The sequence below is a fragment of the Tripterygium wilfordii genome, chromosome 21 (assembly GCF_013401445.1).
Source record: "Tripterygium wilfordii isolate XIE 37 chromosome 21, ASM1340144v1, whole genome shotgun sequence".
In the NCBI taxonomy this organism is placed as follows: Eukaryota; Viridiplantae; Streptophyta; class Magnoliopsida; order Celastrales; family Celastraceae; genus Tripterygium; species Tripterygium wilfordii.
The window spans coordinates 2598537-2621641 of record NC_052252.1 but is presented as its reverse complement, the minus strand read 5'-3'; the positions used below and the strand labels follow the sequence as shown (position 1 = coordinate 2621641).

At 36.7% G+C, this 23105-nt stretch overlaps 2 protein-coding genes across 2 annotated transcripts; one reads left to right on the top strand and one right to left on the bottom strand.

Moving 5' to 3' along the window:
• The first annotated feature begins 138 nt into the window (after positions 1–138).
• On the top strand, positions 139–16001 carry LOC119989535. The gene is made up of 13 exons (XM_038835136.1): positions 139–1327; positions 1470–2214; positions 2602–3094; positions 3974–4125; positions 4200–7640; positions 7743–7955; positions 8929–9132; positions 9230–9433; positions 10151–10309; positions 11902–12252; positions 13158–13587; positions 15139–15223; positions 15662–16001. The coding sequence occupies exons 1-13, from the start codon at positions 177–179 to the stop codon at positions 15864–15866; spliced, it is 7833 nt and encodes a 2610-aa protein (XP_038691064.1). The 5' UTR covers positions 139–176; the 3' UTR covers positions 15867–16001.
• A 4555-nt stretch (positions 16002–20556) lies between these two features.
• On the bottom strand, positions 20557–22359 carry LOC119988493 (suppressor protein SRP40-like). Its single transcript, XM_038833548.1, has one exon. It carries the CDS (start codon positions 22076–22078, stop codon positions 20771–20773), a length of 1308 nt encoding a protein of 435 aa, XP_038689476.1. The 5' UTR covers positions 22079–22359; the 3' UTR covers positions 20557–20770.
• Between the last annotated feature and the right edge of the window lie 746 nt (positions 22360–23105).

Genomic DNA, 23105 nt, shown 5'->3' with positions numbered 1-23105 from the left:
GAACACACATCCACCCCAATTTTTTTTGCTTTACCTACAAAAAAACCGATTCTCTCTGTCTCGCTGCCTCCACTCCTACTCTGTCGTAAAACCGGAGTGCCTCTTCTCCATTAGGTCTTTCTGGTTAACTTTATCAGCTCTCTCTCTTTTCTCTTCTTTGGTAGACACTAGTCCTGATGGATGATGATTACAGTAGCGAGTATGAAGCAGATGAAGCAGGAGAAGCAGGGGACAAAGTTCCTAATAATAGTGTTCCTAAAGTATCCCTCGATGCTAAACTCAAGGAACTATTGCATAAAATAAACTCGATTGAGATTAAGCTGTGTTCGGATGGTGCAAAGGAGTTTATTAAGCTACTTAATGATGAAACTGGTGGTGAATTGCTCCGTTTATATGTACAGAGTTCTTCTGGGTTCATGGAGCTTCTTCAAGCTTGGAAGCTTCGGGAGGGGAAACCTGGGATGTCATATGTATTATCACTAGTTTCGACCATATTAAGTCATCCAGAAGGGATATATAGATCGAATGATAAGGAGATCATTCAGGTCAGTAGGGTTATTGACAAATTTGCACGAGTAATTGTTGAAGAAAAGATGGAGCTTGTGTGTAAGGAACTGCGTAGCAAAGATGGGAAGTGCCAAAAAGCTGCGCTTTTACTATTAGCCTCAATTGTTAGGCGTGGGTCAGGTTTGGCTTCTGAAGTCGCAAAGAAATTTGATTTTAATCTCTGGGGATTTTCCAAGTTGGCAGAATGTAAAAAGAAGCGGAGTGAAACAATAAGGAAGCACTCGACAAGAAAGTCTTTTGTTGGATTTGCAATGTCCTTTTTGGAGGTAGGGAAACCAGGACTGTTAAGGAGCATCTTACAACAGAGGGAAATGTATTTTGGTGTTCTTCGTGGGCTTGGGGATGATGACAATGAGACTATTATTTATGTTTTGTCAACTTTGCGAGACACGGTTCTCACTGAGGAGTCATTAGTGCCTCCAGGCCTTCGGAGTGTTCTGTTTGGAAGGGTCACCTTGGAACGGTTGATCAGCATTTCTGGAAGGGGGGATGGCGAGGTTGCTGCAGAGGTGGCACACAGTGTTTTACTTATGGTTTGTACTGATCCTTGTAATGGCTTGATGCCAGATTTGAAGAAACTACCTAATCCATTGAGGGGTAATACAAAGCGACTATTGGAACTCATGAAGAAGCTAAAAGCAGCGGAGATTGGTCGTCACAGGGACCTGCTGTTGTCTATAATCAGAGGAGGGCCTTATTTTGGTTCAGCATACATGGAAGAGTTCCCTTATAACCTTGAAGATTTTGCATCACCTACCTGGTCTGATTTAATGAATAGTTCTGCATGTGCTCTATTTTTGTTGGCATTTTTTTTAGTTTATTGTTATTATTTTTCTATTCTAGTGTATATATATATTTTTGGTAAGTCTAGTATATATGCTTGGTGACTGAACCAATTGCAGGTTTGCTGTGGTTTCTCTAGCTGCGGAAGTGGTCTCGGCATTAGGAAAGGGACTTCCTTTTGGTTTCCTCAATTCTTGTTCTTATGATCTTGTTTCTTTGAATGGTGCGGATGCTCAGACTCTCAGAAATTGCATTGCTCCTTGTCCATGCAATCGATCAGTTATCAATAAGGGGTTGCTTCATGCTGATTTTCTTGTGAATCATGGAACTTTGAGGCTGCTGATGGAGATGTTGAAGCTGTTGGATTCCTTCATTAAGGGTGTAAGCTGTTGTTCTCTAGATAAGAACGAGATGCAAAGTTGGGCAACATCTATGCAAGACATTCTGAATGAAGTTCAAACTTTTCTCCCTGATCCCCAAGTTCTGTTGACTCTATTTAAGAGACGCAGATTTGAAAATATCTCAACTACAAAGACTAAAATGACTACTTCTTGTTTAAAGAGAGCAGTGGATTTGAAAAACTTTTCTGAGCAGAGTAGCCAGAGAAAAAAGAAATTGAAAGTGAATGAGGATGTCGACATTAAAGTAGGAGGTATAGATTCAGATCCGGACAATTCTTCACCTGAGGATAGTGAAAGGGTTGTTGATGCAGATGTGACAGATGATATTGAAAGTGGGAAGGATTTTATGAACTTCATTTCAGAAATATGGGGATTAAATCTTCATCAGATGCCTATTATTGAAGAGAAGGACACATATATATGTTTTTACTCTAAGCTACTTGATGCTCTCCAAATTTACCTAGTAAGTTAGAATACAATCATCTTATTCTGAAGCAACGATTCCGTTGTCATCTTAATGAAATTTCTTCACCATGCTTGTTGAGAGAACTATCCTGGTGAATGTTTGTCATATACTTGCCAAATTTTCTGTACCATATTTTTTGTGTTACTTATGCCTTTATTTTGAGCATGTACGATCTTATGTCTTTTTATCAGTACCCCACAGCTTCCCGCCACTGCTCCATATAAACGACATTTTAGATCTGGTTAGACCTGGAGATAATATTGAATAGTGGTGTTTGTTTTGTGAAAGATAAATGGTTATGCTTTCTTTTGTTCAAATTTCTGCTACTAAATGGGTAACTGTTTTCCAACTCTTGTCTAACAACAGCTGTGATTTCCTCTGCAGCGGATAATCCCAACATCATTGGAGGGATCTTTCGATTTTTTCATGAATCTTCTTGGTGACCCCTTAACATTGCCAGTTTGTATGCAGCGCTCTATTTTGTCTTTACTAATTGAATACACCAATGGGTCTCCTAGAGATGGATTTCTTATTCCAACTCCGCCACATATGTACAAGCATCTGTCTTCTTTTATTAACTTGTTAATTTTTTCTCCAACTGCTACTAGTGACATAAAAGATAAAGCATATGATCTTGCACTAGCAGCTATGTCAAGTACTGGTGCCTTTGACAGCAACCTGCTTGAGGTTGGTGCATGGCTCTTGTTTTTACCAGGGCACTCTAGAGATGAATCATTTGATGAGGCAGGGGCAGAAGTGCCACGGAACTCTCCTGTCAGCTCATTCCTATGTGATGCTGTCTCTACTATTGGTAATAATTTATTCAGATATTGGGATGTTGTCAGGCATCACTCCTACCATGTAAAAGGTTTTGAAGGTAATTGTTTATCGTTGGAGTTTGGGTTTATTTACAAGCAATAATAAAACTTCTCCTTATTCTCTACTCTCTACGGCTCTCTCTCCATCATATCGCTCTTGTTCAATTTTGACTATTATTATATGCTCTCTTTTTTTTTTACGTTCGTTTCATCTGCCATTAGTTGGCGAGTTGAACTTGATCTTCTGGAATAATAAAAGTTGATGCTCTTTCGTTGCTTACTGCATCATATAATGATTTTATACTGACTTTGAGTAGCCAAGTTTTGAATGTGATGAAGTATTGGATGGTCAAATTTGAAATGAAGACATTGATTGGTTTGTCATGCTTAATGGTTTAAAAATTTATGGTGAGAAGAAATAACATTGCCAGGCTAGTAGTCACTGGATTTCATAGGAATCAGGTGTACTTTATTCTCATAGCTGGCCTGTTGTGGGCACGCATGAAATTAATATTTAGATAGAAAAAATGTTTGTAGCACTTTAATAGGACACCTTGTAACTTTTTTCCTACCTGAATGAATGCGCTGAAAGACATGCAACAATGCAACGAGTTAATTTTACAAAATCTGCCTTTGTTGGAGGGTAATATCGTGGTGTTTGTTTCTCTGAAGTTTTATTAGTTTACAGACTGAGTGTTTTTGGGACTTGAACTGCAGTAGTCCTCATGCATTCTCCTCGTACTATCGAATGTGCTCCTTTTGAGGCTTTATTTATTGCTTTATTGTTTCAGATTTTAGTCTTGCAAGCCTTAATTTCTTTTGCTGAAAATGTTTTCCACCCAATAAATATATAAATTTTGGAATTTGTACCCTCCCAAAATTTATCTGGTTGAATATTGGCAATTTATGCCCGTTCTTTGTTTTCTTTTGCCTTGCAGATGTATCACCTGATTTTAGCCCGATGGTCATATGCGTTCTCGAAAAATGTTTGAGGTTACTCAACTCTAAATCTGGAAACTATGAGTTACCTGATAAGTCAATGATATCGTCATATGTCTGCAGTACGTTAAAATATCTCTTGCAAACTCAGGTATGCATATTTTATTTTACCTTATAGTTGCATACTATTTGAATGTAGATAATAAGAGAACTGCACTTTGATAGGTAGATGCAAGACCGTTGTCTGCTTTGATTGAATCATTTCTGAGTAAAGGACCTAAAGATCTGGAAGAAGATGCGGTGGATGCTTTCTGTGAATGGAGGCCACTGAAGAACTTATTTCTCTTCTCTCGGAGCATATTATATCAACAAGCTCCTTGCTTTATTTCATCTGACAAGAAAACTATGTCTGCTAAGAGTTCTTTTGCAAATGTACTTTCTGAAGTGAAAAGATCATTGGACAATGGTCTAAGTAGTAAATTAGCTGGAATAGCCAAAGCCTTTGCTTTCACAATGTCATGCACAACCCCTGATGAAATATTGGAGGACTTTCCTGCAGTGTTGACTGTTGTACGAAATCTGCAGGGAGTTTCCATCTCGTTGTTATCCATTATCTTCTTTATGGAGCCAAATTTTCTTGCTGATGTTTCTAAATTGTGGCCTGAAATGTTCCATTGTGCTCTCGAAATGGCCATATCTATGAGCCACCATGATGGTGGGAAAGATGATGCAACTGGCAAGACTGGTCATTGCTTATTTGCAGGTGACAGGGTCGGTACCGCGGATTCTGATGTATGTGAATCTGCTGCTAGTGCATTCAGCTTCTTCTTGAGACTAGTTCCTTTTCATGTGCTGCTTCCTTCAGTTATATGCACAGATGGTCAGCATTTGCTTCTGCCAAAGGTGCAGGATTTGCTTTTGGCTAAAATATCCGAGTGTCCACCTGATTGCCTCATTTCCTATCTTCGCCTTGTATTATTTTGGTTGAACCAAATACAGTTATCCTATAGAAGGGAACCATTGTCTGAATTCATACAAACTTGTGACACTTGTTTTACCCTCATAAAGCATTTACTGGCTCAACTGTTGGCTGTGAAGCCTGACATTGAATACTCCAAGAATGCTCGTTTTCCTTTGTCAGTTGAGAATAGTTGTGAAGTGGCTGAAACCATCTTCTCTCATCCTGCAGTGATAGCTTCTTTGGCCTATCCTTTAGGCTGTAATAAGGAATTTACAGATGGAAGCTTAGGGGATAGTTTGGAGACTTTTCTTATTGTATCCAGGCAGACAGTTCATATATTGGATCATCATGTTTTGGATACATTGACTATAGCTTGTGGCTACATGTTCAATCAATTCAATGTTCAACATTTGATACTTAAATATGATTCCAGCAAGCGGCTTGTAAAGACTTTCAATGGAATGGTACAGCAGCTACTTTTGGGATTCAGGGACAAGTTTGATCTGTGCATCAGAACTGAAGATTTGAGCCCCCTACTTTCATTGTTCTATACTTTATATGCCTTGATTCGTTTTATGTCCCCCTTTAAGCTTCTTGAATTAGCACATTGGATGTTTGGTAGAGTTGACAAGAATGAATTGACTCTTCAAAACTCTTACAAGACATCGGCCCTTTCTTTTGGAGTTATAATTGCTTGTAATGCCTTGGGAAACCTGTGTTCGTATTTGCAGCAGCCTGCTAAAGGGAGACAGCCATATAATTTGTTTTGGGAAATGGAAGAGAAGAAAGATTTTGATGTTGAGCTTATTGATAATGTCTATGCGGAAGTATGCAAGTTTTTCATGCAGTCTGAACTAGGTTTTGCAGATACATGTCTACTGAAAGTTGTTAAAGCTGTGTATGGACTGAAATATTTGCAACACTGTGATCTTCATCCATTAAGCTTGGTAATTTCTAGAACTATAATGCGTACTCCTCTGGACATGCTTTCTCATATGGTTTACAAGCCAAGCATGACAAAAGCTAGTATAGTGTTCTATCTGACAAAGATGAGCCCCCTGCATTTGTCAGTCTTTGGGCACTTACTCCTACATTCTAACAAAGGTTTTCTCAGTAAGTGCAATATGCTGGAAGAGACCCATCACCATAGCCTTTCGGATGAGGAATTTATGATCATTTTGCCAGCTGCTTTGTCATACTTAAAATCAGTTTTCGTGAGATATGAAAAGCAATATCATCGACATTTTAGTAATATACCTACTTGTTATTCAAGGATTCTTCTACATGGTTTTCTTCAGTGGAAATTGTTTGTGTCTAAATCTATATTTCATGAAGAATATGGTGACTTCTTGCCATCATCTGCTGAGGAACTTCTCCATCTTGTTAGTCATAGTCTTCTTGGAAAAGCAATTCAAATGTTGCAGTATCACTCTGCCCTAACAGGAGATTCAATTAAGATGAAGAAACGGTTGAAACTGTTCAATTCAATGTTCCCAAAATCTGTTCCGGTTGATGATCTTCTTGACTGCAATGTTGGTGAAATTAACTTTAATTCGGTTGACCAGGCACTCAATCTTATTAACAAGGTGGTTGCAAAGATATCTTTTTGTATGATATTGCTGTTTCCAGAAGAAAATCAAACTCAGTCTCTGAAAAATGAAGCAGATGGGGACTCAAAGGAGATTTCGTTGGAGTTGGTAGATAGAAAAGTGGACTCATCAAAATTGCGATTTCTAGACATTCTGGCCACCATTTGGCGATGGTTGGTCAGAAAATTCCCTTTTGTCTCTGATGATTTGAAAAAGGGAATACACTGTGATTGTTTACGCTTTTACCATTACCTGGAGAATTTTATATTAAGAAGTATGTGTCAGTTGACTGCAAAGATGTGTGACCAACTGAATTCACTTCAATCCCTTGTCTTCCTAGATGATTTGATGAAATCGTTTCTGCTCCACAGGTTTGATGATCTGACCACACTTAAAATGCTTCACGGTATCCTTGCTGTGTTGTCTGAGGGGAAATTTTCTCGTGTCCCTTATATTCAGATTTTGCTTTCCCACTCGCAGTTTGCCCCTACAATTCAATCTGTCCCTAAGCCTTCTAGTTCACAAACTGGCGTATATTTGAGGCCTATGCCCAGCATTTTTAGATCACTTGTTTTCCCCCATGCTAGTCCAAACACAATTGACAGGAAGAATGATCTGAAAACAAGTGAGTTGTATATGAAGCAGTTGGAAATTATAAAGCTACTTAAAGTACTCCTTCAAAGTCAGCCTCGTCAAAGTGGCTTTGAATTGGGAAAAGACAGTGGCATAAATTTTAGAGAATTGCATTTCTTACTGTTGTCTTCTTATGGTGCAACTCTGAGTGAAATTGACTTGGAGATTTATGAAGTGCTGTGTGAACTTGAGTCTATTGATAGAGCATGTTCTGAAAACATTGCCGAAATGGATTACCTCTGGGGAGTTGCTGCAAGAAAAGTAAGAGAACAGCAGGTTCTGGAACAGGATACATCTTCTAAAGTAATGGATGATGCTGAGTCAGTCAGAGAACATAGAAGAAGTCAATTTAGAGAAAATTTACCAATTGACCCCAAAGTATGCGCAGCAACTGTGCTATATTTTCCGTATGACCGAACTGCTTGTCATGAACCTTCGTCATTGAGAAAGCTTCAACAAAATGATACTAAAGATTCATCTTTGGTATGCCTTAATTTATCTTTTTCTACGATGTTCTTATTTTTCAAGTAGAAGCAACTTCTTCATACTTTTGAGGGTGTATTTTGTGATTTATGGTTTATTCAGGCACAATCTCTTGATTTTGACTGTATAGAACGATACGACCCGGTTTTCATCTTGCGTTTGTCCATTCATAGTCTATCAGCTGGCTATATTGAGGTGGCAGAGTTTGCTAGTTTAGGCTTGCTTGCAGTAGCATTTGTTAGTATGTCTTCACCTTATGTTGGGATGAGAAAATTGGGCTACGAAGCTCTTGGGAGACTGAACGAGGCATTGGAGGTAATGCTTTTTCCTTTTATGGTTATCTTTTTGACACACAACTGTGTTTCCTTTGCATGTGTTTTAGATATTGTATGTGTATTGATCTTTCATTCTAATACACTTCTCAATTGTGTCTAGATCTATCCACCTAATGAATTGATGACCATAGCTTACAGCTTGTCTCTAATAGGTCTAATAGGTCTTTTTGGATCAAGGAATGGTTTCTTGATTGACTTCGCTTTAGCTTGTGACATTATATCCAGCATTTGTCAGACATTGCACCCAATATCTCATCTTATTGCTACTAGGTTCAGTATTGCATCTTTCTTTCTTTTTTGAATGGAAATAATTTTATTAAAACACCAAGGACATGCATCACATGGTTACACAGTTACAATTACTGAATTTTTGAAAACGTGTTCTTTTTTTTATGTAAGTTGTTTCATTTATTTATGTAAAATTCTCCCTAACCCTATATTAATATGGATTTCCCCTAATAAGGGTATCCCAGTGTTAAGGGAGGGGCACTGTAGGACCAGCTGTAAACTCTTGAGTTCTAATCTCCTCTAGCACAAGTCGGATTTTACTGACCTTGCCACTTGCAGGTGGTTGCTAGTATCAGTGGTTTACCTTTCAAATTGGGACCAATGGGGTTCCATGTCCTAAAAAAAAGACAATATGGATCTGATAAAATTTAGAAACTTGACTTCGTAACCACCCAGACACTACATGAAAGTCTGCGATACATGAGTGGCAGCTCTAATGTAAGTTGCATTTTCCAGTGACCAATCCTCCCTTGGTGAAACATTCATGTTAACTGGAGAAATTTTTTGATTTGCAACATGAACCCTACATTAATTTAGTTTATGGTTTTGGAAAGACACTGCACCTAGATTTGGTATTTCCTCTTGTTGGTATTAGTTTATAGATTTTGGTGTTGCTTTATTTCCTTTTTGTTAATTGTTATTGAGGATGTAAATTGTTTTTACAGAAGAGTCAAAAGAAGAAGGATGTTGGGCGACTTCGGCTTCTTTCGAAGTACGTGCAAAATGGAATAGAAGAACCATGGCAAAGAATACCTTCAGTTATTACTGTTTTTGCTGCTGAGGCATCGGTCCAGCTGTTGGATCCGTCTCATGACCATTATGCAACCCTAAGTAAGATTTTGATGAACTCTTCTAAGATGAACATGAAGGTATTTGCTTCGTGAATAAATAAATTTCTTACCTTTTTGGTTGGATTTTTAGTAAGTTGCACTTATCCTTACATATCTTTCTTTATATCTTTTACAGTGCATACCACTTTTTGATAAGTTTTTCTTGAGTAGCTCTGTAAACTACAAGACAGAACGCTTGTGGATACTTCGGTTGACATATGCAGGGCTGAACATAGATGATGACGCACCAATATATGTCAGAAACTCTGTTTTTAAAAATCTACAGAGTTTTTATGCCTCTCCACTTTCAGATTCTGAATCAAAGGAACTGATTCTTCAGGTATCGTTAATCTCATAATGATAAGATAACTCGTTGTTTAATTTGGCTTCATTATTGGATTTACTTTAGCTTAGGCTTATGGGTCAATAATTAATCGTCAAACATCTTATTGTTGGGGCCAATCCTAAAGATACAAACAGTGCCACCTGATTAGCATCAGGAAAATTAGAAATAATAAGCTGAAGAGACTTTAAAGATACTTGATGATCTTGTCAGGGTCATTACGTGCAAGAATGCCCAATTTTTGTTAGATGAATTTGGCGAGCATGGATTAGCTCTAGGACATTGCTTCAGTTTGCTTTTGCGTGTGAACTTTTTAATCAGTTTGACATAGTTTATTTTTTAAGCCTTGCAGGTAAAGGGTAAACTTAAGATGTAAATTGAGGATTGTTTTTTATTAAATAGGAGAGGAAATTAGGTTTCAAGTAGTGCCTCAACCATACATGAGTAAGCCTTTGCTGGGTCAAGCTAGATTCTTCTTTTTCACTAAATACCCTGCAATTGTTTCACTGAACATGAGAAAAATGTCTCGGTTATGTTTTCAACTCTGGATATAAAAGTTTTAATCAATTATGCATCTAACTGGGGGGTCCGCAACTCTAATGACCTCGTGAACATACTGAAAGTGTGTTGTCAAAGATGAGATCAAGTTTCTGTCTTTTTTTTCACTTGTGGTAAAAACCCAAAATAATAAAAGTTATATTATTTGCCTTGCAGGCGGTGAAGAAGTCAGTCAAATTGCATACAATGGCATACTACCTAGTTGAACACTGTGCTTTGTTTTCATGGTTGTCGTCTGTGGTCTCATTTCCCGGTAGGATGCTACTTGGTGATGAAAAAGGTTTTTTCTTAATGCGGTTGGCTTTGGCAGTCGAGGTAGGTTAAGTTTCTCAGTTACTATTACATCAATAAACTTCCCTGAGCAAGTTGAGCTTTCCATCATATGCTATTTGAGATAGAAGCAAAATGGTATGATATAACATTTTATTCAAGGATTACTTTATGATGCATTTAAATGAAATTTTCTCTTTGTAATTTGGCATATGTATGCGACGAAGTGATAAGACTTGAATTTGGTGGATGAGCACCTTGACAGTATCAACAATATACGCACACTTTTAGTGGTTCCTGCATCATATGTTGACATCTTGATAATAATAATTTTTCGTGGTTTCTGCGGTACTGCGTAGAGTTGAAAAATAAAAAAGTTAAGAGGTGATACTAAAAGGGGAGGAGGTGCACAAAATGAAATGGATGGAAAAGATAAATACATGGACTGTGATGTATTAGTTGAGAGTTTTTCATTTCATAGGAGAATTCATGTGATGAATTGTGACTGATTTCTCATATGAACTCATGTAGCCAATACCAACATTTTTGGGATAAAGGCTTTGGTGATGGTGATGGTGATGATGATGATTTGTGCTGCCCCCATTTCTCCTTTGTTTCTAATGTGTTGGGTGGGTTCAGGTGTGAGGGGGCAAAACAACATTTCACTCACTTGCAAAAGGGACAGTAACAGTTGTCGCCCATTTAGCTACAGAGAGCATTCAGTCTTGTAATGTCTATAACTACCCCAACCACCGACAGATTGTTGAATTTGTGGCTGATGCAAATAGATTTTGAAAGCCATAGGACGTGCTCTGGCACTTGTAAGAATTTTGTTGGGGATATTAGCTTAGCTTTTTTTGTAATTTTCTTTTTTACATCGTCTTGGTGCCGTGATAAATTTTTACCATTCGAGAGGAAAAAGGTGTAGGACATGCAGTACATTTGGGGATCACACTAACTGAAATTCTGTTGTATAACTTGCAATTCCTTGTACAGTTGATGTTAGACTTGGTGGTTTCGAGTATTTATTCACTGCTGACAATCAGATCCATTCAGGTAGAAAGTTTTAACAGGGGGAAGTTTCCTATTAAATTAAATCTTATTATGTCAATGTGTGATCTCTGACCGGTTATTATATTGTGCAAGAGCACTTGAGAGTGTTAGAGTGCCTTCAGTTTGCTATCTTTAGAAGGTCTGCTGCCTCGCTTGTGCATCCTAATTTCAGTGAATTTCTTAAAGAGAAGTTGTTTTGTGTTTGCTGGTGTTTTGTGCATAAGACGGATAGGCAGCCTGAATCATTTGCTTTTGCATTTGCCATCTTGCTGGACTGTACTGGGATTGTGTTTTATTAAACGTCAGCTACAGTGAGTCATGTAAGAAACAGTTGAGGGATGCTATCCGCTAGGTAAATTCAATGTTGGGTGGGAACCCCTTAGTGCATTGGCTATGATTGTTAAAAATGTGATTATGAAGGTATTATGAAAAATATGATTATTGATTATCATGTTAAATGGTACTATCTTAATTTATTTTACACTCTCTTGAAGGACTATGTGCATCTTTTAAAATGTCAATTGTTTTTCAACATATCCTATGCTGCACTTCAGTTTACTAACCTTTTTATATATTTGGTTTAGATTGCCGGAGAAGTGGTTTCATCCAGAAATATTGCCGATTGGTTACAGAAGTATGCGCTTGAACAGCTGATGGAACTGTCCTCTCATCTGTATAACTTCTTAGTTGGTTGCATGAAGTTGATCGAAGAAAATGTGTTCTTGGTTCACTCAATTTTAAAGATTATTGTAACAACATTGAAGATATCTCAGAAAAGGAAAATGTTCCAACCACATTTTACCCTCTCTCTTGAGGGTCTTTTTCAAATTTATCAGGCTGTCAGTCCATCTGATGTTGGACAATCTGGTTTGGATCCGGACTTTGGTCTTAGAGCTATACTTATGAGCACACCTTCCATTGCTATTTTACAGATGGTATTTCCGTCTTCCCACCCTAACCCATATTCTTCCTTTGTCCTTATGCTGCTTTTATCATCTTCATTTTGCTTGCAACGTCAGGTCATAGGTCATGCTTGTTAGTAATTAAATTAACTAGATCCATCATGTGGCATATGTCATGGATTCCAATCATCTCATATGCATGTGTTAACAGCATGTAAATTCTGTTCCTAAATGATATTTTGATGCTTTGATACATGTCATTGTTTCTAAAATATGTATATGGCATATGACATGTTTGTATAAGCATGCGCAAGTAGGTACACATTCACATAGGTATTTGAGCCTATTATGAATTAAGGAATGCTGCTTGCCTATTGTCTATAAAAAATTGAGAATCAGCCTTTTTTTCTTGAAGATCCTGTATATATAACAAATTACACATTATGATACCAACATTACTAGGCTTTGTTGATGATGATGGTACTCAAATCATTGAATTTCATTTGCCTAAACATGTAACTCCTTACTATTTTGTCCTAAACCCTAAATTAAAAGATGTTTGTCTATTTAGGGAAAAGTATAAAGGAACTCAATTTGTGAAGACTGTTAACGATATCAATATGTACTTGAACTAAGAATGGCGTTTGGCTGTACCTAAGAATGGTTTTCTTAAGTGATTGGAGCTGCTAAATCAATTAGTAGTATAACCCTCGGGAGTTGTTTTTAAATATATTTGAAAATGGATCCACACACACGATGGATGCCCTAGGCCAGTATAGTATCTATAGCACTAGTTGACTTCTGTCCTATAGATTATTGGGCAATAGCAACTTCCTTCTCTGTTTAGGCATGTTGTTCACTCTATTCTCTCAACTATATGTTTTTTTAGCAGTATTCTCTCAACTATGTAACAATTCCAATATTGCTTTCTTCTGCAGAACTACGAAAAACTTTCAAGTTTTGTTATGTGGACAATATCTGCCGCTTTGAAGTCAGACTCTGAACAACGTTTTAAACCTAAAGGATATCATAATCGTGACACAATCATCTTATGGAAAGCATTTGAGGAGTCTCTGACATCCAAGCTCTTACGTTGGCTTATTGCTTCTGTTATTCTTGGAAAGCTTTTCAGAAAACGTGATGTTTTGGACCCTGAATTCCCAAATATTTCAAAATTAAAAACTCTGAAAAATTTATTAGAACATTTTGGAAAAGTTCATGGAGAGAATGGAAGCAGATTTGACTGTGAAGAAATATTAGCCGCGGCAATTTTTTATCTCCAACAGCTTGTTGGCAGACAATGTGCTGTCCTACCTTCAGTTGTCTCTACACTTGGCCTCCTCCTCTTTGACGTTTCTAAATGTGCAGGTATGCTACATCAATTAAACTTTGACTTGTCTATTGGTAATTTGGTATGCTGGTTCTGGCACTAGAGTACTGTTTAAAAAAAACTAATTTCTAAAATGCATCAACTCCTTTGGTTGGGTACTCACCTGGCTTGGTAGAACGCCTTTTGGTACATAAAGGCTAAAATATCACCAAACAATCTCAGTAATGGTATCATATGCCAAGCTGCCCACAGGACTTTCTTCTTACTGGTTATATCCGCATCAATTAGGTTCTATTACTTCTTTTGCAGCTTCATCCAGCTGGACTGCTTTGAGGCATGCATAGAATTTGCCCTGAAATTACTGTTGTGTTATTGGCTGTTATTCGTGAAGAATCTTTACTCTTGCATTTTGGTCTTATAAAAGAACTTGTGGCTACTTTGGCATTTGTTGTCTGCTGACTTATGTTTAGAATGGTAGCCCTGATCATTTTTGCTGCCATGAAGCTAGACCAGGGAGTTATTTATATTTTCTTCAAAGGATGAGTGATTCTAAGTGCACCTCCTGGTTGTTCCTAGGGACCACCCACTCCCATTCCTTGGTTGTTTTTGCGAATTGGCTATTAAGAACGAAAATATGAGGATATGACTTAATGATATAGCTGTGAGAGAAAAGATCTGCTACGAAGTATACTTGCAAACCCACTCATGTATAATGCATGGAGCCAGTCATCATGACAGGAATAGTTTGTAGCCTGAGTAATACTGTATACTGTTTTTGGCTGTGCAACATATGAGAATTTGATTTTAAAATCAAAATGTTAGAAGTATTAATACTGTGGAAACACGTCAAGCCAAGTCTTTTTTCCCTCTCATCAGATTATGAAAAGCTACTTATTTCACCATCGTGAATTGTGATCTTACCTTCGGCATAAATTTGGAAGTCGTCACTTTGCTTACTTGGAATGGAAGATCATATGGAAGCGATTTTCAGGAGTTCTAATGGACCATTAACTTGACTTGATTAGGAGAACAGTGATGGGACCAGTGATGGGACCAGTGTAGATTTGAAATTCACCTTTACAGATTTCTCTTTTAACTTGATTGTATGTCTATAATATTTTATGTAGCTCTGCCTGTAAGTTGTAACTGAGATCAAATTTATGATGCATTGAAAAGCCTAGCAATATGATTTGTAGATGTGAAGATTGATGTTAACCAAGTCAATAAAATTAACAGCTTATTTAAAATGGATGTTTATGTGTATTGACAAGGTTACAAGGGTTCGATTTTAGGATTTATACTTGTCTGCTGACTTTGTTTTGCTTTGACTTGATTTTGTTGGTTCTTTTTGCAAATTGAGTTTTATAATTTATCAATCTTTTTTTGACTGAGATATAAATTTAGTGTTTGATGTTGAATTTGGATCAGAACTCTCGCCCGATTTATACTTGCCCGCTGACTTTTTTTTGCTTTGACTCGATTTTGTTGGGTTTTTTTTTTTTTTTTTTTTTGCTAATTGAGTTTTATAATTCATCAATGTTTTTTTGACTGAGATTTAAATGTATTGTTTGATGTTGAATTTGGATCAGAACTTTTGCCCGGCAATGAGGACTCTGCTGCATTACTATTGTCACGGATACACTGCCCTGCTGAAGCAAATCCTGCTTGGAGATGGTAATACATTTGGTCTTCCAACTTCTTCTTTTTTACTTTTATTCCACCCTTTTATTGGTTTTTATCTCCTCATTCCTTTGCTTCTTCCCCTCACCACCCCTTTTACTTCTCAAACAATCTGTTGACAACCAAAATATATTTGACAAACTTATTTCTGCCAGTTTAGTAATTATTTGATTCTTCTTTTGGTTTATTTTTTGGAGTATAAATGTATAATACACACCTTGAAAGTAATGCTTTTAACCCTAAAATGAAAAAAAAATTCGCGCAAAAAGATAGTAAGAGGATTCAAAGTTTGCCATACATAATTCAGGGAGCTTTCTCTCTCTCAAGATCCCCCTGGAAACGATGGAAGTTTCGGTTGCCAGTGAATGAATTTTAGGTGTTAATTGCTACAAACTGCCGATGCTTAGTTCTTTCCCTATTGCACTTTTGCAGGTCATTTTACCAGCCGTGGAAGGATCATTCATCCGAGTTGTCCGAATCACAGAAGATGGACGAACTCCATGCTAGCCAATCGATCTTAGCAAGAATCTCAAATTATATCGGAAAGAAGTCGATAGATTTAGAAGGTTTAAGGTTTGAAGATATGGAGAAATACGGCGCGTTTAAATGGGAAAGAAGTCTTATAGATTCTAAATAATGTCTCTCATGCACTCTCAATTTCCCCTAAATCCTTCACATTCTGGGGATTATGTCTGTAATTTAAATCTTGTACAAATTAGTTTAATGTATGAAAACTGAATTGTCATGTAAAGAAACTTCAGACTTTGAGATATTTGTTTGCAGCTACAAATTAACAACTAATTCTCCATTGGATTTTTAAAACAACATATTTTGAGGAGAAGAAAATCTCTTTCGAATCCATTTCAATCTAATGAGCAAACGAGTTGTTAGTCCAACGGCAAGGACTTTGTATAGAGTCTAAGTCCATCCGATAGGGTGTGGGTTCGAGTCCCGTCCCTTTTCATCCCAAAAAAATAATCAAATGAGTTAAAAAGCTTTTTGTTGACACCTTGACATACAAAGGTACAACATTTGTTGTTTTTGTCATGGTTTTTTTCAATTGTCACGGGACCAGTGTTTTGCCCAAATAAGGTATTTTCTTGTCTTGATATGCACAGAGAGAGAATAGACAAAAGAAATCAAATCAGATGTGAGGCTGAATAAACCCTAAAAAGAAACAAGAGGTCAAAAACAAAATCAAGAACTGCAGATTTGCCCACCCAATACATTGAAGAACCACAAATTCCAAAATTTTACAAATTCAAAATTTTGTTTTTTTAATTCATAAAAAACAGCTGGTTTAACTTTAAAACCAAGCAACGCAGAGAGCTACAGCTATGTGTATATATATATATATAGACTACACTGTTGTTCATCATGCCTGCCAAATTTCAGTCAAAATATGACAAACTGGCATGGCTTTCAATAAATGAGATTGGCATTTATTTCATGTTTGATCAAATTCAACCTTTTCTTAAATCCAAATTCAATTCAAAGGTAAAACATATTTATGTTTACCATTTATTTCACCTTCTAAACACATGTATGATGTATCTCTTTTTTTTTTAACCGTGTGTTTTTGGTTCAGCGGATCAACTGTACTGGCATGCATATTTTTTGTTATAAATTATGAATAAAGATAATAATTTTGCAATGACTCTCAAAATAGAGTTCTAACTTTATCAAAACTCAACTCAATAAATAAAAAATTATCTCGACCACCATATATATAACTCAAATAATGAGCTTGAACATGTATTGATTTGTGTTCTTCGCATTCTTCTTTCTATACTTTGGTTCTTACATGATTACTTTTTACGCATTAATGTAATAAATTATCGTATACTTATTTTATTATTTTTGTAAATAATGTTTTATTTTATTCACAAAAATCATAATTAAGTGTGTGTGTGTGTGTGTGTGTGTGTGTGTGTGTGTGTGTGTGTGTGTGTGTGTGTGTGTGTGTGTGTGTGTGTAGACAGAGATCAATTTACATTTATATATTTATTGGCATTAGTTTCTCTGTAATTGACGTCTTAAAAAAGACAAAGATATGATGACGTGACACATGTCCCACACACACTGTACATGCATTTATCCATCTCTCTCTGTTTCAGAAGAAGGAGATGATAAAGACATTGACATTCAACGTTTTCATCCCACCCTTCTCACTTGACAAAATACACAAATCTTTCAACAAGTATTTACTTCTTTGACGAGCTCCTCAAAGTTTGTTTACCAAATTTAAAAAATTTGTGCATTATATATTCATAACAAGACGGAACGTCGGCGACTAAAATTACAGAAAAATTACAAATTTATAATGATTTCTATTGTAGGATTCCTTAACCCGTATTACTAGAATGACTTGTTTACCGTTTACCCTATGTCATTCACATGTTGGAATTCTCCACCAATATATTTAAATCAATATAATTAATAAAAATAATTCATTTTCTTTTATAATGAGCAATTGTATATCCTCTTTAACTCTACATAAATCTTAGGGTATTTAGATTTTTATTTGTAAATCTAAACACTATGAAAATTTGCAGAGTGTCAATGTAGTAAATTGAATTTAGGTCCCGACCTCCAATTTGAACACATCTAAGTGGTTGAGTTGATTTAAAGTTAAAAGAAGTATATCATGCAAGTCTAGCCATGCCAACTAGGTTCTGGCAAAAAAAAAGACTATTATCCCTACTTGACATCTAACCCAAACCCAAGTTTGATCGAATCTAGTCGAGCCAGAATTGCCCGACTCGGGTTCAACGTGGTTCATTTATCGATTACAACCTATCTCACCCTCTTAGCTGAGGTGGTTGTGAATTGCGATTCCTGTTATGTTGAGTTTGCCAAATTCCCACTTACATACAAAAAAAAGTGGTAGTAGTATTCGTATGTATATATAATGGTGTCATTATCGTTTATTTGTGAACTGGATGAACTCATGAGCTCGCGCAATAGTCTATAAATTTCATGTGCCAAGTAAGTGCTTGACAAATTTATATACGAGTTCAAGTAGAAATCGAACTCACGAACTCTAAAAAGGCAGAGAGGGAAGGCTCCCTCCTGAACTTACGAGTTTATTTTTATGTTGTCTGATGTAGTAAGGGTTGATTAATTAACTTATTCACACACACACATATATATATGTATATACATATGTATATGTGTATGGCACAGCATATTATCTAGGCATGCATGCATGTATGTATGTATGTATATTATATGTATGTATGTCTGAATCGACATCTGAGAGAGAGGAGGATAAAAGAAAGATTGGGTGATGAGGAATCTACGCAGAGGTAGAACTGTGCAAATGCACGTTATTTCTGTTCACATGAACTTCCATCACACACACACACTTAATTATTTAATTAACAACACATCCTTTTAGTCAATTTTAAATAACAACACATATTTTCTTCTTTTTTTTTTGTTACATATGGTTTTCATTTAGTTGGCCTGAAATTTATAGCTAGTAACAAATTTTTTACTCATTTTTATTAAATATATATAGTTAATTTGTGAAGAATATTACCCTTTTTTACAAACATTTTATAGAATTTTTTTAAACTCAAATTTTAAATGTTTCAATTTTTCTTCTGCAAAATCATTGGTGTTTGAAATCTGACCCAATTTTGTTGTACCAATAACATTCATTGTCTGTCAAATCTTGGTTTTCGTTAAAAAAGTGAAAATAGAAAACATATTTTTAAAAAAATATATAAATCCAAAATAAAAGAAACAATTGTTTAGTGTGTCCAAGCTTATCGGAACATGATTATTCGGATACTTTTCGGTGTTACCGAGTGTTAGTATGATATTTATTGTTCAGTTTTGTAATTCCTCAGCTAAGATTTATTTATTCTTAAGTTGTTAATGTGTCGTTAAATGTAATATTTTTTATTATAAAATGAAGTATTCGATTTAAACCTTTTTAAAAAAACTTCGTAATGCTGTAACATGAATCATGAAGTATCCGCTCCAGACAGAAAGAAGTAAAGTCCAGAGTTACTACTTCTTGCATTAATTGCACTTAATTATTATGTTTCTACACAAAAATCACTTTTGAATTTGATGCCTATTGTGTTTTAAATTTTAATTAGTAATAATTTGGAAATTAAATAATCACAAGATTTGGGTTTATCATCTTTGAACCAAAAAAAGTAATAATATTCATAAATTTTTTACTTATATTTCATTTACTTTATTGATTTGTCCTTATAGGAAGAAACCCATTTGAATATTTAATTACAAAATATAAAAATTGAAATGGAATTAAAATAAAAGAAATGAAATGGGGGGCATCCCATTTGAGGTAGGCTTGTGAGGAGCCAAAAACAAAAAAAGGGACAAAAATAAAGATAGGTCCCAAAAGGGTGACCAGGTCAAACACACATATCATTGAGATCCAAAAGATAAAATCAAATCAAATTTTAAAAAAAAATTAAAATCAACAAAGACAATAATAAAGTAATATAATCAAAATATCCATAGGGGTATTAAAGGCTAGATTCTACAATGTCAAATCAAAAGTAGCTTCATTTATTTTATATGTTTTCTTTGTTTTATTATATTATTTATATATAGATTTATTTATTGGAATACCCAAAATGTTTGTTATGTAACGGCATGCACTGGAACAAAGAGACACATACCCCCCATAGATCACGACAAACTTAGAAAGAAAAGACTAGCTACGTCCACTTCTCACTCACTCAATCACTATTCACTAAATTATTTACCATTTTAATGTAAAGCCCACTTGAGTCTTAGCATCTTTTGGGTCACTAAATTATTTACATTCCAAGTGAATTATCCTTTTTTTTTTCAAAGAGTGGATCAAAATACCGTAAGACAAATTGAAAGAACTCATTAGGTACTCGGTTCGATTTTTATTGTGAGCAACACTTTTACGTGCACGTCCTGAATTTTGATTCAATTTATCTTATCGTTAGGTGAGAAATTTCAGTTCGCACGGATTTAACAATCCGATTTTAGACTTTATTAGATGTTCAAATGAAAAACCATGACAAAATTTTTTTCCCGTTGGCGTTATTGCATTATGAGGAGCCAAAGTGAGTGTCCAACCAAGCAGAATTTCTAAAGCTTGTCCTACATGTTCGAACAAGAGAAAGCCACACATGACCCCCACATGAACCTAATCTTATTAAAATCACACCCCAATAATTAATCTCTTTCTCTCACTCACTTATCTGTTTTTGAATCTCTTTTGGCATCATTTCCCAGAAAAAACGAATCACTGAAATTAAATTATTACTTCATGAGATCAAACCCACAAAAAAAAAAGCACAAAATAATTGAACAGCAAAAAACAGAGATTTTTTTTCCCAGGTCATGAGCTCAGTGAAGAAACAAAGAAAATTGAAGATATAGAAACCCTGAAAAACCTAATTACGAGATTAACTATCTCTTTCACTACCAGGGTTAGCTTCAACGACTACAAAATTCAAAATCAAAATCAGTGCATTTTATATACTGGGGTTACTCTGTCAAGCAGCTTCACTGGTTTGTTCAGCTTCGGTCACCGATCCGGTTCCTACTATTCCGTTGGACTTTAATGGAGTTGCTTCCTCCGCCTCCATTGCCTTCTCTCTTCTGTGGTGAAGATGAGAACAACTGCCCGAACCCGAAAACGGACCCGGACTTGGAAGACCCACGAAGTGTACAAACAGGAACATTGAGAACCGGAGTGACCCTCACATTTGCTGAATAAGACCTCTCCATGCCTCTGTGTTTTAATCTTGGTCCTCCATTGAAGGCACTTGGACTGCTTGAACTCCTCGCCAAGCTTTGAAACACTACCTTACCGGATGAGTTCATTCTCGGACTATCCGCCGAAACTCCCCGACCCGATTCCCCAGTATTAACTTGCCTACGCATGGGGCTCCTTACCGCCCGACCCGTATTACATCCACTGCTGGTGTTGTTACTGCTTGTCACATTTTCTGTCCTTGCCTTGACAAGTCTCATACGGGGCGGGTTCGGATTCGGATTTCGCAAAAAGGGGTTCGGACTAGGGCCGGGATTTGGCTTTTCGGAATCCAGAGAGAGACGAGGGAGGTCGTGGTCGTGGTCGTGGTCGTGGTCGTGGTCGTGGCTTGAGGACGACGAGGAGAGAGACAAACGTGAGGAGGAGATGGACACGGACTCGGAATCGGTGTCCTTCAACAATGGCAGACTCAGTGACGCATCCAGTGATGCTGACGAAGGAAAATTTGAAGTGGTTTTCGAGACTCTATCTAGGAGAAGCTTCAGAGATTTGGCGGCTGAGGAGTTTGTGTTGGAAGGCAAAAACGACGCCGTTTTCTGAGATTGGGCCTTGGTACTTTGTGTTTGGTTCTGGTTCTGGTTCTGGTTCTGGTTCTGGTTCTGGTTCAGCTTCTTCAACCCGAGAAGCTCCCTCCACCGACTCGAGCATCTCGGAGCTTTAGGAGAGAATAAGTAAGGATCGACACCGGAGATAGACTTCTCCGTCTCTGGTGACCTCATCTCCGGAAGGGAGAAGTTATAAGAGGAGATGTTGGTTGTCGTAGTGACGGACGATGAGAGTTGAAGCGGCATAAGTTTCCCGTCAAGGAAAAGCTCGTCGGCCGGAAGCATAGCGACAGGATACTCCCCCAGACGGAACTCAAAGTCACCGGGATCAGACAACACTGGATCCGAACCGGAAGAAGAATCCGAACCCGGTTTGCTCTTCGACGATTCCTCTTCGCGGGTGAAGGATACTCTGGGACTCAGCCAACCGTAGGAGGAGCACTTAGGCGCCGGCGGGAAGTTTTCCGGCGAAACTCCGATGGTCTTTAAACATGCGGAGGCCATGTTTCAGAGTGACCATGCAATAGCTGAAGAAATGCTAGAACATACAGGAAGAGTGTAAATGAAGTACTGTGAGATCCAGAGAGAGAAGGGGAGAGAGTAGCTTTGCTGGCAGTTTGTTAGGGTTTGTAGGCTTTTGATGAACTGTACTTTGCTGGTGTCCACTGTCCTATTTATATATACATATGTGTATACATGTGTATATGCGTATACAAATATTATATATGTTTAAGATAAGGTTGAATGAGGGAAAAAAAGAAAAGGTATTTATAAATCTTCTTTACATACTTTATAAAAAAAATCCTCAAATATATTTTGAGTTGAAATGATTTCGAATTTTTTTTAAAAAGTCATAGACCTGAATATATTTATGATCCAAAGTTGGATAGACTTTTGATGTCGAAATTAGGAGTATACATGTACATATATGTTTTTGTTCATAAGGTAACAAATCAAACCAATAATACAACACACATAATTTAGCCATCTAGATTGAGTTTTTTTGAAATAAGAAATTTCATTAATCAAATAGGATTACAATTATAGGTAAGTAGAGCATAAATGAGGGGAATCGACTCCAACATGACTGAGATTGATTCGGCTGAGCATCCCAAAGAGGTTAGGACATCAACCACTCTATTACACATCCGAGGGTATGACGAATATGATGGGCGGTAGAACAAAGATCATATGTCCTTAAGAGTAAAATCATAGGGTATGAGGAGTGACAAGATCAAGGAATTAGGATCATTGGGGTCATAAAAAAGTTGTGTGAGGGTCTAGGGGCAACAACCCCATAATTTTTTTGGGTTGTTTATGTCATGGATTCACGAATATAGATTATAAACACAAAAATACATTAATAATACTTCAAAATAATAAGAAAGTACATAGTGGGTTGGGTGGACTTTGTTGGATCGTGATAGAATTGGGTTTAGGAGAATTGGGTCAAAGTGGGCTGTGTGGGTCACATAATGCATTGAGTTGGCTTTTTATTTATTGAGTATCTCAGTGAGTTGGGTGGGCTTTT

Excerpts from the sequence above, each read along its gene's own strand:
- LOC119988493 (XM_038833548.1), bottom strand. The coding sequence starts at position 22,078 with ATGGCCTCCGCATGTTTAAAGACCATCGGAGTTTCGCCGGAAAACTTC.
- LOC119989535 (XM_038835136.1), top strand. The coding sequence starts at position 177 with ATGGATGATGATTACAGTAGCGAGTATGAAGCAGATGAAGCAGGAGAA. Across the intron at positions 1,328-1,469 it reads GATTTTGCATCACCTACCTG|GTTTGCTGTGGTTTCTCTAG; the intron begins GTCTGATTTAAT and ends AACCAATTGCAG. Across the intron at positions 3,095-3,973 it reads CCATGTAAAAGGTTTTGAAG|ATGTATCACCTGATTTTAGC; the intron begins GTAATTGTTTAT and ends TTTGCCTTGCAG.